At 56.9% G+C, this 14,384-nt stretch overlaps 1 protein-coding gene across 3 annotated transcripts in view; it reads left to right on the top strand.

Moving 5' to 3' along the window:
* SFXN5 (sideroflexin 5) overlaps nucleotides 1–14,384 on the top strand; it is a 103,294-nt gene that overhangs the window by 82,225 nt on the left and 6,685 nt on the right. For 2 of the 3 annotated variants that reach the window (XM_079792830.1, XM_079792831.1), the window contains exon 13: nucleotides 1,779–1,896. The exons of the other annotated variant lie outside the window; for it this stretch is intronic. In XM_079792830.1, coding sequence (XP_079648956.1) covers nucleotides 1,779–1,896 — 118 coding nt within the window. The remainder of the gene's footprint in view (nucleotides 1–1,778; nucleotides 1,897–14,384) is intronic. 3 annotated transcript variants of the gene reach the window in all.

Raw genomic sequence — 14,384 nt, 5'->3', positions numbered from 1 at the left:
ACTTCCCTCTCCAGCAACTCAATTCGGGCTTAATTCGACAGCTGGGCAGATCTTGAGGTCTGGGCTGGTGGGAAGGGCTGGAGGACAGCCCAGCCACCAGGATCCCCCCCTGTTTCCTGCACATACAAGGGCAATAACAATGCACAATTACTCAGCACTTACTCTGTCCAGGCCTTTTGCATAGAATTGACCAGTAACTGGATCTTACTGGTCCCTTAGCAGGAACATCCTGGACCAGGGTTTCTCTGAAGTGACTGGGACCGATCACCTGTTTTAGACTCATGAAGGTTGTTTGAAATGCAGGTTCCCAGGTGCTGGACCAACTGAATCAGGATTTCATGGGGATAGGGGCCCTTGGTGACTGCATTTTCAACCAGCTGCCTATACACCAAGTTTGAGAACTGCTGCTCCCTAGTAGCTGTCCGCTCAAGGCCAAGTGCTCCTGGGATTCTTGTCCCAGGAGGTGAAGGTGGTGTGGGGTTTACCTGCCCCCCACCGAGGCCCTGCCCCCAGGAGGGCCTCTCACCTGCCAGTGGCCACAGGCAGTCCTGCTCCGGAGGGGCCGGGGCAAGAGCCGGATTATATCGTCTTCGTACCAGGAGCCAGTCGCAGGCCTGTGGAAGCTGACACAGTGACTGGGGTCAGACTTAGCCCACCCAGCGTCCCCTGGCAAATCGTCCCATCATCCATCCTGCCGGCACCCTACCCTAGACCTCCCCAAGCAGAGGCTCAGGGTCTTCACCATACAATGCGGTGGACAACGCAGTGAAGGAATATCTATCTGCCAGTTGGTATGCCCCCAATCTCTCCGGACAGCCCTTTTTGTCATGGAGCTGGGGGACCCCGGGTCTGGAGGGAGGTTTTTCAGACCCCTCTCCTGCCCAGGAATCCCATCTTCGAAGCTTGTCCTGGAGAGTGGGTGTCAGCTGTGACATGCCGGCGATGAAACTTGGGTCCTGAAGGCGGGAGCCAGGAGCAGCACGGGGTGGCAGCACTTTCAGGGAGTCAGGAGTCCAGGCAGCAGCCAGCTGGCCTCCAGCAGATCTAGCCTTGGCCTTGGGCAAGCCCTGCCCCTCTCCGTGGCTCCTGGATTGAAGTTGATGAAATAGTCAGTGGGGCATGTTCTGTTCCCACACACAGAAGGGGGTCATCCCCTCTGGCTGTGTGTATATATGTGTGTGCATACACATACATGTGTATGCATATATATGGATGTGTGTGAGTGTGTATACATGTATGTATGTATGTGTGGTATATAAGGCTTTGCTGGACAACACGGTGACAGTATATGTGTGCATGTGTGTATGTGTGCACATGTATGTGCCCATGTATGTGTGGTCTGACTCCTCCCCTGCACTTGGCACCTACTCTGGTTTGTTTGCTATTTCTTCATGTGCTACCTTCGAAGGTGATCTTACTCTCCCGTGTGTCTCCCCAGGTGCAGGGACGACAGCCTCCTCTGTCGTGTCCCCCACATGTGGCCTTCTTTGCACAGGGCTGGACACACGGTGGGGTGTGGGAAGGGCCCCCACGAGTGCTCATATATGATGTATGGTTGAGAGTTCAACCAGCAGTGTCCTTCAGGGAAGGGTTTGGGGGCAGGGTGCCGCTTGGGAAAGACCCAAAGACAGAATTCCACCGCAACTATTTAGCCACGGGCTGGTGCTGGCCCGGAACCATGCTGCCCTGGTCCTGCATTCTGACAGGACCCGGTGTGGTGACCCAGGGCTGCTCACCCTGTCTCCGCTCTCACGGGCTGCCTCCTCCTCTCCCCACAGGACGGCTCTCCTGCAGGCGCGTCCCCGGCTGCTCCTCCCTGTGCAAAGCCTTGTGTGCCTGGCAGCCTTCGGCCTGGCCCTGCCTCTGGCCATCAGCCTCTTCCCACAGATGTCAGAGGTCAGTGAGGGGAGGGGCTCAAGGGCAGGACAGGCGGATGTAGTTAGGCCATTAGTTAACGAACACTTATTCAGCGCTGACTCCTTCGCACTGGGCTGGGTGCTGGGGTTCGAACCATGAATGAGACAGACATCTCTAAGCTCAGGGTGAAGCAGTGAACACAACAACGAAACAGGGAATAGAAAATGAAGGATGAGGCATGTTAGGGTAGGACCACCTGAGCTGGATGTGGGAGGAGATCGTGGGGAGCCCCAACAGAGCCTTGAGGGAAGTGGCATTTTCTGGGACCTGCAGGAAGGGATAGATTTGGCTGGGAGCACAGTGGGCGATGGGACACGTGGGCTGAGGTCTCCGGGGGTGAAGGCAGCGCATAGCATGTTCCAGAGCCGAGCAAAGTCTGCAGCTGGAGCAGAGAGTGGAGAAGGATGAGGTGGGTCAGGTGGTGCTGGAAACTTGGGAGCCAGCGCAGAGTGTCACGGTCATCAGAAGGGCGGTGCAAACAGGCCCACAGGTGCTGCTTTCCAACGGTCCCCACGGCTGCATGGCGAGCTGGGTTGGAGCTCTGGGGAGAAGCAGCCATCGGGAGGCTGTGGCGGGCGTCCAGCGAGAGACGATGGCGGCTTGGACCAGGCTGTTGGCAGTGGGCATCGAGGGAAGCGGGTCCTTTCCGAGAGAGTTAGGAGGCAGCTTCGTGAGAATTGAGGAGCTGCATGTGGTGGGAGGGAAAGGGAGCTGCAGGATGTGAGCCCGGCTTCCTGGTTTTGAACAACCAGGCAGATGCAGGTACCACGTGATGAGATGGAGGGACCGGTTTGAGGGAGGACAGCGTGTTGTATTGGATGGACACGTGGGGTTTGAGGAGCCTGGGGGAGTTGGCGCTGGGTCTGGGAGACAGAAGTGCGGCCACCAACATAAGAAACAGTCATGGAATCGAGGCGGGGGGGGTGGGGGTGGCGGGATCCGCCAGTGAGTCTGTGGAGAAAGGCGGTCCTTGGGTCGGGGTGGTGACTAAGGATGCGTGACCAGGGAGGCAAGGACAAAGCCAAGTGGGATTCAGGGCTGGGAGTCAGACGCTCCTGAGAGGTGAAGCTCCGGGAGGGTGAAGAATGTCTGGGTGCCTCAGGCAGTGAAGGCAAACCCTGGCCCAAGGGGCAGGTCCAGCTGACGGGTGAGGAACCCGGGTGGCAGGGCAGGATGTTTGGTGTCAAGGGGAAAAAGAGAAACAGACCCACAGCTGGAATGAGGTGTGGGATCAAGAGAAGCTTTTATTCTTTTTCCCCTTTTTATTTTTATTTTAAAAAACGTTTTAGTTGAATTTATTGGGGTGACATTGGTTAGTAAAATTACATAGGTTTCAGGTGCACAATTCTGTAATGCATATCATCTGCATATTGTGTTGTGTGTTCACCACCCCAAGTCCAGTCTTCTTCCCTCAGCATTTATCCCCCCTTTACCCTCTGCCCCTCCCTCACCTCCTTTCCCTCTGGTGGTCGCCATACTGCTGCCCGAGGCTATGTGCACCCCTATGTCATTTACAATAGCCAAGATTTGGAAGCACCTAAGTGTCCCTAGTACAATGAGCGGATAAAAAAGCTATGATACATTTACACAACGGAATACCACTCGGCCATGAAAAAGAAGGAAATGTTACCCTTTGGGACAGCATAGACAGACCTGGAGAATATTGTGCTGAGTGAAATAAGCCAGTCAGAGAAAGACAAGTACCGTATGATTTCACTCATGTGTGGAATCTAATACGCAAAATAAGCTAACAAACAAAATAGAAACAGGTTCATAGATAGTTCCCCTTCTATACACGGGAGAAAGTGGCACTTGTGTGTACAAAAAGAACACACCAAGAGCGAAGTGGAGAAAGAGGATGGAGAGCAAAGTCTATGAAGTGGGGGGTGTGGATTCAAGGGAGTCACTTTGACAGGGAGAAAGCCCTCCCCACCTCAGCAGGGGGAGACAGATGCAGTTGGGGTGGGGCTCAGGGGTGGAGAGGTTAAGGAAGTTGTTCTGATAGCTTCTGGTCTGTATTCTCCTGCCTGAGCAGAGAGAAGCAAGAGGTGGGGAAAGGGAAGGTCAGAAGTTTGACGACTGTGGAGAAGCTTCTGGACATTCAGAGGAGTGAGTGGGAGAGACAGCTGGCCGAGGAAGTCAGAGAGCCTGATGGCAGTGCGGGGGGGGGGGGGGGGGGTGGAGGGTGTCAGCAGAGAGGAGCTGAGGGGGGACACAGGCCTGTGGCTGTGGGCAGGGCCTGTCCACCCAGGGGTGCTGGGGGCCAGCTCCGGGCACCACAGGGCTCTCTCAGAGGGTTTTGTCCGGCTGGGTCGGGCCTTTGGGAGGCTGGTAAGAGGTCGGGAGAAGCTGCGGGCCCTGGATCTCAGCGGGTGGAGGGGAAGGTGGGCAAGCAAGCTGGTGGGAAAGCAAGGTGTGAGGGGTCGGAGAGTGGACTGGGTATGTAGAGTCACTGAGCTCGTGGCAGATGGAGGCTGTGGCTGGAGCTGGGCACTTCTGAATCTGCTGTTGTAGGATGGACCCTGCTCTAGCCTCCAGAAACGGTGGGAGGGTATCGGTGCCCAGAGGGAAGTCGGGGAAGGTGAAAATACGGGCCCTGGGTGTTAGACCTGGCCTGTGAGGACTGGGACCCAGGGTCTTGGAGCAGGAGTTGGTGACCCAGCCTCTAGGCCCTGCAGTCCTAGGAGGGTGAGAACGGAGCCCCCAGAGTCCTAAAAGGAAGCTATGAGGTGATGGGGCTCCTATCTTGGGGCAAGTCTAGTGTGTGATCTGTGCCAGCAGTACCCTTAGGCCCACAGGGCCCAGCCTTGTCATGAAGCCAGGGACACCCCTCCCGTCTCCTTTCCCACCCCCCATCGAAGCTGCACAGCTAACTGATGCTTGGGGCCTCCACATGGAGCCCAGGGCTCAGGTTGTCCGGAAGGTCTAAGGATAGAGGGAGGGCACTTCTCCGAGGCCCTGGCATGCCCCTCCCGGAGGGCTGGGCCCGGCACTCCCCGAAGCCGCTGCATCTCTCTGTGTAGCTGGGCTGAGTCTGCGGTTCTAGACGAGGGTCCAAGTGCCCCGTGTGCTTGGAGGCACCACTGTGGTCAGTTGTTTCAAGCAGCCCTCACGGCTCCCCTGTCTGCACAGGGGAGGGACCCAGGGCCGACAAACCCAAGGCACAGAATCCGAGACTGTGCCTGTTGAAAGGACTTTAAAGGTCATGGTTTACCATCCTGCTGACTCTGCTGGGGACAGGAGGCCCAGAGCAGCCCCGGGACCAGCCCAAAGTCACAGAAGTGAGGGCTGATATGGAGGGAACCCCAGAGGCCACGCCCAGGCCAGAGCTCCCAGGAAGTGCTGCCTCTGCTTGTGCTGTGGGATTTCCTCTCCTCACTCAACCCCCTGACCTACCTGGAGCAGAGGAGAGAGGTGGAGCTGGGCTGCCCTCAGTGGGGAAGCATCAGGAGCGAGCGCTGTGGGTCTCTGATGGGTGTTCCTCGGGGGCAGATAAGGGGGGACAGTGGGAGGTGGTCTCAGTGAGCAGCGCTGGCCTCACAGAGGTTCCATGTCCGGGCGCAGCTCCTCTCGGAGTTCTCTGGGTGTCTCATTGCAGCCCAGGCTTCTTTCTCTAGACTGGGAAGAATGTAGTCATTGCATAATAAGGTTGTTTCCTGGGAAAGCAGGCTAGGGATGTGATTTTTCAGAGCCCCCTCCCCACCTGAATCAACACCAACAGGATGCAGGTAGGCCTGGGCATTATGGGTTGTTGTTTTTTTGTGTGTGTGTTTTTAAAATACATTTTATTGATTTTTTTAAAGAGAGGAAGGGAGAGAAACAGAGAGTTAGAAACATAGATGAGAGAAACACATCGATCAGCTGCTTCCTGCACACCTCCCACTGGGGATGTGCCCACAACCAAGGTACATGCCCTTGACCGGAATCGAACCCGGGACCCTTCAAGTCTACAGGCCAACGCTCTATCCACCGAGCCAAACCGGTTAGGGCATGGGGTGTTTTGAGACCTGTCTGTGACCTATAGCACCAAGGCCATCAGCAGTTGGCTAAGAGGACCTTGTCCCCCCTCCCCCCATTCATCCTCCCAATTAATTCTCTCTAACAAGGCGCTGCCTCTGCCATAGGGGGATCGTGTCTCACTTCCCAGAAGCCAGTGGGACTTGCCACAATAAGTCTGGACTTGCTTGGGCTGACCCAGCCTTGCCAAGAGCCACCAAGGTTGTCAACAGGAGTAATCGCTGGGACACTAATTAATTAATTAGGGAACATGGAAATTGCACTTAGGAGCTGGTTCCTAGCCTGGCTGGCCTTGGTGTGTGGTGTTTGGCATGAGGCTTTCAACCCACTAACCCCAGAGGCTGAGAGAAGAACTTCCATCGCTGGGCGAGAGTCTTGTCTGGCCTTTTCAAATCAGTATTTCTGCCTATTGAAATGGTGCTAAATTTTTAAATAAAAATAGCAAATAATAATAATAGCTACCATTTACTAATCATCTACTATGCCAGGCAACATGCTGGGAAACTCTGCATGTCTTGCTGTGTTCAATCTTCCTAATGTCCTTGAAGGCTCAGGCATTTCTGAACGTTAGGTGCCTTGGGGGAACTGAAGTTGAGGAAGGGGTGAGGCCACTGTGTGTGTCAGAGGGCCGGGGGGGGGGGGGGGGGGAGAAAAGGCATCAAGAGCAGCCAGGGGCCGAGGGAGAATCTCTATGGAGTGGCTTCACTGATGCTGAGGACAAGGGTATTTCAAGGAAGAGGGAGCTCTCTGCAAGTGAGCTGCTGCAGAAGGGACCAGAAGTCGACGAGACTTGGAAACTGGGTGATGTAGCTGGACACGGCAGTGTAGGAGGCAAAATGGTAGTCAACTTTCTCTCTGTTTAGAGAAGTTGGCTCAGGGATGAGAAACCACTGGAGAACAGCAAAGGAAGTTTTATTCACTGGGTGTTCGGTTGAGGGTTGGGAGCCTGGAGAGAGGACAATGATGGGGTGCCTGGGTCCAGTAAGTAGAGGGGTCTGGTTGGCTGTGGTGGGGAAATAGGGGTCCAGAATGTGACAGTCCTATGAGGTCGGTACCATTTGCTTACAAATGAAGAAACTGAGGCGTTCCAAGGTTCAGTTCCTTGCCCAGGTCCAAAGTTGGTAGAGATGGCGTGAGCTCTGTACCCAGAGAAGGATTGTTACCCTCCCCTGCCCACCCCACCTCATTATGAAACGAGAAGACCCAAGTCCCAGGCCCAGATGACTCCCCTTCCACAGCCCTCCCCCGCTTCCTGGGGAACCCATGTCCGTGTTCTCGGGGACCTTCTGGAGTAGGTGTTAGTGCCTTTGTTCTCTGACCCAGGGCTGCGGGCTTGTCTGGCAGGCCAGCAGGCGGGGCAGGGACCTCCTTAGGACCCTGAGCACCAGAGCAGGGCACCAGGCTTGGCCTCCCTTCCAGGCCCCGGCGTGTTGCCATGCAGGGAATATGGGTCTGCCCTGGTGGACCCTGTGACCTGCAGGTTAAGGCTATGGGGCATTGGCCAAGGCTAGCTCAGCCAGGCCATGCCAGGCATCAACAGGCCCATCGCACCCAGAGTCTGTTCCCCTCCTCATAGACACTGGGGTGCTTTCCCCTTCTTCCTGTAACTGGAAGGGCCATCTCAGAGCCCCCTGTCTCAGGGAGCCTCTATTCTGTGGGGCGGACAGACGCCCAATAAATAAGAAAATGTCAGGCCAGGCAGGTTGTGGAGGCCTCTGTGACATGGTACGTCCTGATGTGTGATGGCCTTTCTGGCCCTGCCCTCCTGGAAATTGAGGCTCTTGTATTCTCGGCAAATGTGGTCATTTGACAGAGTGTCAGCTCTCAGCCTTAGGGACACCCTATGTATTGAGGGAGTGAGAAAGGAACTGAGGAGGGAGATGGGACACAGGAAACACACAGCACCAGAGTACACGTGTGAGGTGAGACAGATCCTGGTGAGCTCATCAGGGAGGACTTCCTGGAGGAGGAATCATTGCTAGAATAGTTTCACACACACACACACACACACACACACACATGCTGGTGACTTGGGTCCCTCAAGGGAGATGTCCAGGGTCCAGTCTCTGGGCCCACGGGCTTTGCTGCCAAAAGAGGCTGGACCAGGGGAATGGGGAATGTCCCTCCAACTCCGACAGCCAGTGTTCCCTACCTGGGAGCGTATCTAATCCTGTTTAATGAACCTCCTGTCTCCCCAGAGCAAGAAGCAGTACCTTGGCCAAGGCCCCCTCCCCGCATCCCTGCCTATTTCTGTTTCTATCTGTCTTTGTGCCTCTCCCCTCCTGGGTTCCTCCTGGGCTCCTCCCCAGCCCCATTCCCCTCTCTTTTCCCCCACTCTTCCCCCGGGAGCTCGGGGGCTGGGGAACGGGGCTGCACATACAAGCCGGAGCCATTGTTCGACAATCTGTTTTTGTCTTCATCTTGTTGGCAGGCGGCAGGAGAGGAGCAAAAGGTTAATGAGGCACTGTGCAGCGGGATTACCGCGTGAACGGCAAGCGGCGGGCGGCCGAGCCAGCCGTGTGACAGGGAACTAATTAGGAGCAGTTTAACAGGAGGAAAAAGTGAAATCTCCTCTTCACCAACTGTCAATAATTAGCTGATTTGGTGAGGTTGAAATATGTCCACAGGAAAAGGTGGGGCTCCTCTGTGGATGAGTGAGGCTCAGGGGAGTAGGGGCCCCTGGTGGGACTGTCCTGACCCCTGAGGTTGGGGTTGCCCTGTGTCCCCCAGGCCTGCCCTCCGAGGGCTGGCATCTCTTAGCTCTGTGATCTTGGTCTTGACCTCCAAGACCTCAGTTTCCCCAACCAGAAGATAAGGTGTTGGAATGCAGTTTCTTCCTGGCTCTGCCCATTAGGATTCTGGGAGTGAAACCAGGAGACCGGGCCCTGGTCCTAGAGGGGGCACAGCTGACAGTGGGCTGTGTGGCCTTAAGTCCGATGCTGACACTCGGTGTCTTGTCTGAGAGCCACCTCCTGGGGCCCGGCGTGGCTCGAGAAGGTGCCGAATTATGAATGGGCGGAGCCTAGCCTTTCTCAGTACATCACTCACTGGGCTTCTTGAGACCCCCGAGCAGCAATAGGGGCTGGGGCGGGCACAGGGAAGATGGGGCTGTGTGCCTGCCTCTGGCTGGGCTGCGGTGGAGGAGGGGCCCTAGGCTGCTCTGGGGGGCTGCGGGCTGTCCCAGGGAGCGTGTCTCTCTCTTCCTCCCATCAGCGCTGCAGGAGCCCCGTGGGGCCAAGGAGTCAGGTTCGCTGGCGGCCAGGATCGTATCCTGTTGGGCCTGTTCGCCCTGTGTTTGTGGGTTTGTTGGCTCCTGCCCTTTGGCCTTCCCGGACACCTCAGCTGGGGACCCCTCCCCACTCTCCCTCTGCCCCTCCAGCTTCTGCCAAACACCTTGACTGGAAGAAAAGACACCATCAGAGCCCCGAGGGCTTCCTGCTCAGAGCCTCCATGGCAGCCCTGTTAACCCCCCACCCCTCCCTCTCAGCCTGGCCCCTCCTCACCGCAGCCCCACAGGGTCCAGGGCACTGGAAGCAGGTTCTGAGGACGGCTCAGGCCCACTTTACAGCCTCCTGCCATTCACAAGCCACATCTTGCCCTGGCCCCAGAGGGTGGCTTAGAGTCCAGGCCCATGTGGTGCATGAGATACCTGAGGGTCAGGCTCAGCCACCCCCTTCTCCCTCCTTATCCCCTACTCCTCCTTTCTTCCCCTCCAGCTTTTCGAGTTAAGAAACAAAGAGGCATGTTGTCCCTGTACAGGAAAAGAATATGGATACTCCCAGTGGGTACCAGAGTCTCCACCATCTCTCTTCCCATGGTGGTTTTGATGAACCATCTTGGCTGGGAGCTGTGATCCACCCAGAAGCAAAAGGTTGCCTCTCTTACTCTGGAAAAGCATGTGAACTCCCAACCAAGAGTTGGGGATGAGCTCAGGTCTTCATTCAAGCTGTTCTATAAATGACCCCCTCCTCCAGGAAGTCCTCCCGGATGAGCTCCACCAGGGTTTGTTTGACCTCACACGTGTAGACTCTGGTGCTGTGAGTTTCCTGTGTCCCATCTCTCTTTTGTGTCCCACCTCACTTTCTCCTTCCCTTCACACACAGGGTGTCCCTGAGGCTGAGAACTGGCACTCTTGATCAACACCTGATGCAGAGCAGGGGTCCTCTGGGCTCACCTTGACTTTGTTGGTTCCTGCTTCTCCTGCTCCTCAGGGCTGATATGAGGCCAGAGACCATGCCCAGGGGACATTGTGTTTCTCCTGAGCCCACAGGTGTTCACCATCTCCCAGGGTAGGGGCCTCCTCCCCTCCCATCTCAAATCCATCTCCTACTTTGCTTAGAGATGTTTGTTTGGGGTTTTTCTCATTTACTGGTTTAATCAGTCCTCACTGAACTCCAAAGCGGGCTATTTTTGCCGTCAGAAATCTGCTGCCTCCCCGCCCGCTGCTTTCTTGGAGTTTGCCCACAGGACCCCCCGGGAGGATGGATGGGAATGGCAGCGCTGCTTGGAGCCCAGGAACGCCAGCGCCACCTGTCATGTTGCCTGTTCCCCACACCCCCAACCCACACCTGCGCGTGCATACAGGCACACGCTTGAACATGCACACACATGCCCTGGTGACAGGCCTCAGCAGGGCTGCCTCTCAGCCTGTCCCTCCTGGTTTTTCCTGGGACCTTCTAGAACACCTAGATGAATTCAGGACAGGGCAGGAGGAAGCTTGGCTGTGCAAAACTTCTGTTGAGAAGATTAGAAGCATCGGTACGTGCGAAGTGTGTAGCCTTGTGAGCCACGAGGAGATGCAGGCGGCACGATTGGGCCTGGGCACGGGGATAACCGCAGGGCCCTGCCTCCCTTACATAGCATCCCGTAGGTCCGTGGTCGGCAAACTGCGGCTCGCGAGCCGCATGCGGCTCTTTGGCCCCTTGAGTATGGCTCTTCCACAAAATACCACGGCCTGGGAGAGTCTATTTTGAAGAAGTGGCGTTAGAAGAAGTCTAGGTTTAAAAAATTTGGCTCTCAAAAGAAATTTCAGTCGTCGTACTGTTGATATTTGGCTCTGCTGACTAATGAGTTTGCCGACCACTGCCATAGGTTTTCTAAACCTCCCGAGGGCTCTCCCATCCGTTTCTGGATTTATCCTCATCCCAAACCCCAGAGGTAGAAAATCTTCCCACTGTACTTATGAAAAAACTGAGGCTCTTAGGACAGAAAATGATTCTGAAATTGGTCCACCAGAGGGCACTCAGGAACAAAGCTCCAAAATGGGAGGGGCGGGGGGTAAGGGGGGGAATCTGAGCATCCACTGGATGCACATCGCACAGTAGAGGAGGGAGAAGATAAGACAGGATTTCTGCTCTTGGGGAGCTTGGTTCAATTTGATTCAACTTTTATCGAGGGCCTATCGCAGGGGTCCTCAAACTTTTTAAACAGGGGGCCAGTTCACTGTCCCTCAGACCGTTGGAGGGCCGGACTATAGTTTAAAAAAAACTATGAACAAATTCCTATGCACACTGCACATATCTTATTTTGAAGTAAAAAAAACAAAATGGCAAAAACACCCGCACAGGAATACTTTGCTGTCCTGAGTGGCTCACACTGGGCTGAGGGGGGGGACCGCTGTGTTCGTGTACAAACTGGCCTACGACTAGGATGTGACGGAGATGGAAATACTAGTAAGTGCCAGGGGTACCAGAGGTGGCAGCATGGATTTGGTCTGAGAAGATCAGGGGAGGCTTCCTGGAGGCGGCAGCCTTAAAAGATTAGGATATAGCTGGACGCAGGCCTCAAAGCCTAAACATACAACGTATTGGAAATAGAGAGCAGCCAGTGAGTGATGAACCTGGAGAAGGTTCCAGAAGGCCTTGAGTGTCCAGCCAAGAAGGCTGACATTCACTGGGAAGTCAATGGGAGCCCAGAGCCAGCACCAGAGCCTGACCCAGGGGTCTAGGCTCAGGCCTCAGCTACTCCTCAGCCCCAGCCTAACACTCCTGCACACCAATCAGGATAACTTCCCCAGAGGTGGGGCCTGGATGTGTGTGTCTGAGCAGGACCCGAGGTCTGCCCAACCCTAGTGAGGAAGGGTGGGATGTGGCTGCCCAGGAGGCAAGTTGGTTCCAGGCCTGGCAGAGGCCTCAGGCACACAGGGTCAGCCAGGTGCCAGGGTCAGCCAGGTGCCAGCCTGGGCATGGGACCCCACGTCAATGTCGTCGCCACCTGTGGACCCGCAGAGGTCCAAACCCTTGGCCAGGAGCAGGAGGCGGCTTTGAACAATGTCACAGGGTCACGCCGCACACCCCGGCCCCCAGCCCCGGGCCTTTGAAAAGGAGGCAGAAAAGCCACCAGAAAAAAGGCCGAGGAGGAAGTGCTTTGTAGTAGGTAAAAGCCCCTGAGAATGGGGCACAGGCTGCGGATCCAGTTTCCTGTTTATGTCTCGGCACCTTAGCTCCAGGTTCAAATATGTAAACTATCTGCTGGCCGCTGGCTGCAGGTGTGTGTGCTCCGAGGCTGCGGAGGCAGAGGGTGGCCCCAAATGCATTCCTGACTCTGGCCCCCCACCCAAGATGAGCCAGGGGACAGAGGCAAATAGCTCAGGGTTAACCCTTCCCCTGCCACACAGGAAGGCCGCCGGGCTGCTCTAGGGGACTCTGGGGCCAGCTGGGCCTTGGGGGGCTGCGGGATACACGATGTGGTGCTTTCTGTCTGCTGCCTCTGATCTTAGATGCAACCAGCGGTCTGGAGGTAGCGGCTGTGAGGGGCAGCAGGGCCTGGCTGGGTCTAGAGGGGGGTTGGGGCTCTGATAAGGGGTGCAGGGGCGATCTGGAGTGAGGGAGCAGGTTCTGCCTCAGAGTCCCGGAATGCTAGCAGGGCAACAATGGTTATGCCGTGGCAGGGTGGGCATGCTCCCAGCAGACCCACGTCTTCATGGCACCCCAGTTCCGAGGTGGGGGTTCCATCAGCCAGTGCTGATGGGTAACTTCAGCTTTCTTGCTGATGCCTGCAGCCCCCACTCTCCAGGGCTCTGGCTCCCCATCCCAGGCACCCCCTTCCCTCAAGGGCCCCTGCTGACTGGCCATCAGGTGCCTGGGAGGAGTCCACCCGATGAGCAGAGGGGCCCTCAGGTTCCTGCCTGCCCCCACCCGGCAGCCTGGGACTCGATCTTCTCCCTGTGGCCACTTTTCTCCTTGTCACCTTCTTCCTAGAGGTGGCCCCTCAGAGCTCTTCCGTGGCCAGAACCAAGCCCCCGTCCTGGGGCTCTAGCTGTCACTAGCTGCTGGCCCCTCCTCGCTGTGCCCACCACTCCCACTGGGCCTTGGCACCTCCCTCCCACCACACCTGCTGGGAGCCACTGTAGCCACATGCTTCTGACGTGGCACACACAGCCGGCTTCCGCTTCTTACCCACCAGTCCCCCAAACGGCAGGGGCCTCCAAGAGCACAGCACAACCCTCTGTCCCTGCCCCGGGGACTCCGGAGGGGGTTCGGGCAGCAGCAGGGCGCCCCACTGCCCTCACCCAGGACCTGCACCACATTTATTTACTACCAGGGCCCTGGGTCTGATTTCCATGGAGGACACAGCTTCCCATCGAAGGCAGGTGATCTTCAAGTGGGGTTACAGCCCAGGCGTCCCTGCCCCAGCCCCCCTCGCTAGCCCAGCGGGGAGGAATCTTTGTGGTCCAGACCCATGAGACCTCAAGATGGTGGGCCACTGAGCCAACCCCCCGCTGTGGCCAGAGAGCTGGAGGGGTCTTCACCAATGGCCAGTTGAGCTGGTCCAGGACAGAGTGAGAGGCTGTGCCCGGGGTCAGCCCTGAGAGAAGGTTAGGAAATCTGGACTCCAGAGGTCACCCAATCCCAGGGTCAAGACCTCCACCTCTCAGCCTGGCGCCTGTGGCACCCTCTGCCGTTGCTGCCGCTCCTTGGGCTGGTCCCCTCAGGCCGCCATCACGGGCTTGTTCCCTGTGCCCGCCCCTCAAATGTGCCTGTTCCCCAGGCCTGGCACCCTCCCCTGCCATCTGCTCTCCCGGGCAAGCTCCTCCGCTCCGGGGGCTCCGGCTGTGCGCACATCCCGGCTCGTCCTCCTGCCCAGACCCCTGGCCTGAGCCCCAGAGCCTGGGACCTGCCTGCTTCTCCGGCCTCTCCGGCTGGGAGGCTCACCAGGGCTGACCCTGAGCCTATCACCTCCCACCTCTCCCCATCCCCATCCCCCTCCCCCTCCCCTGTTCCCTGCCTCTGAGAATGGCACAGCCAGCCACCCAGCTCCGGAGTTAGAATTAGGAATCATCCAACGCACAGTCATTCTCCACACCTCCCTCTTACCCCCACGTGGGATTGGTCATCAACTCCTATGGGTTTCATCTTCAGAAAGGATCCCCAGCGCCCGCTCTTCTCTAAGCCGCGATGGCAGCGTCTTAGGGCAGGGCCTGGCACCTCTCTCTGGTTCCCACAGCTGCC

Source organism: Cnephaeus nilssonii (genome assembly GCF_951640355.1).
Source record: "Cnephaeus nilssonii genome assembly, chromosome: 15".
In the NCBI taxonomy this organism is placed as follows: domain Eukaryota; kingdom Metazoa; phylum Chordata; class Mammalia; order Chiroptera; family Vespertilionidae; genus Cnephaeus; species Cnephaeus nilssonii.
The sequence above is the reverse complement of the archived record's forward strand: the minus strand, read 5'-3'. Positions and strand labels throughout refer to the sequence as shown.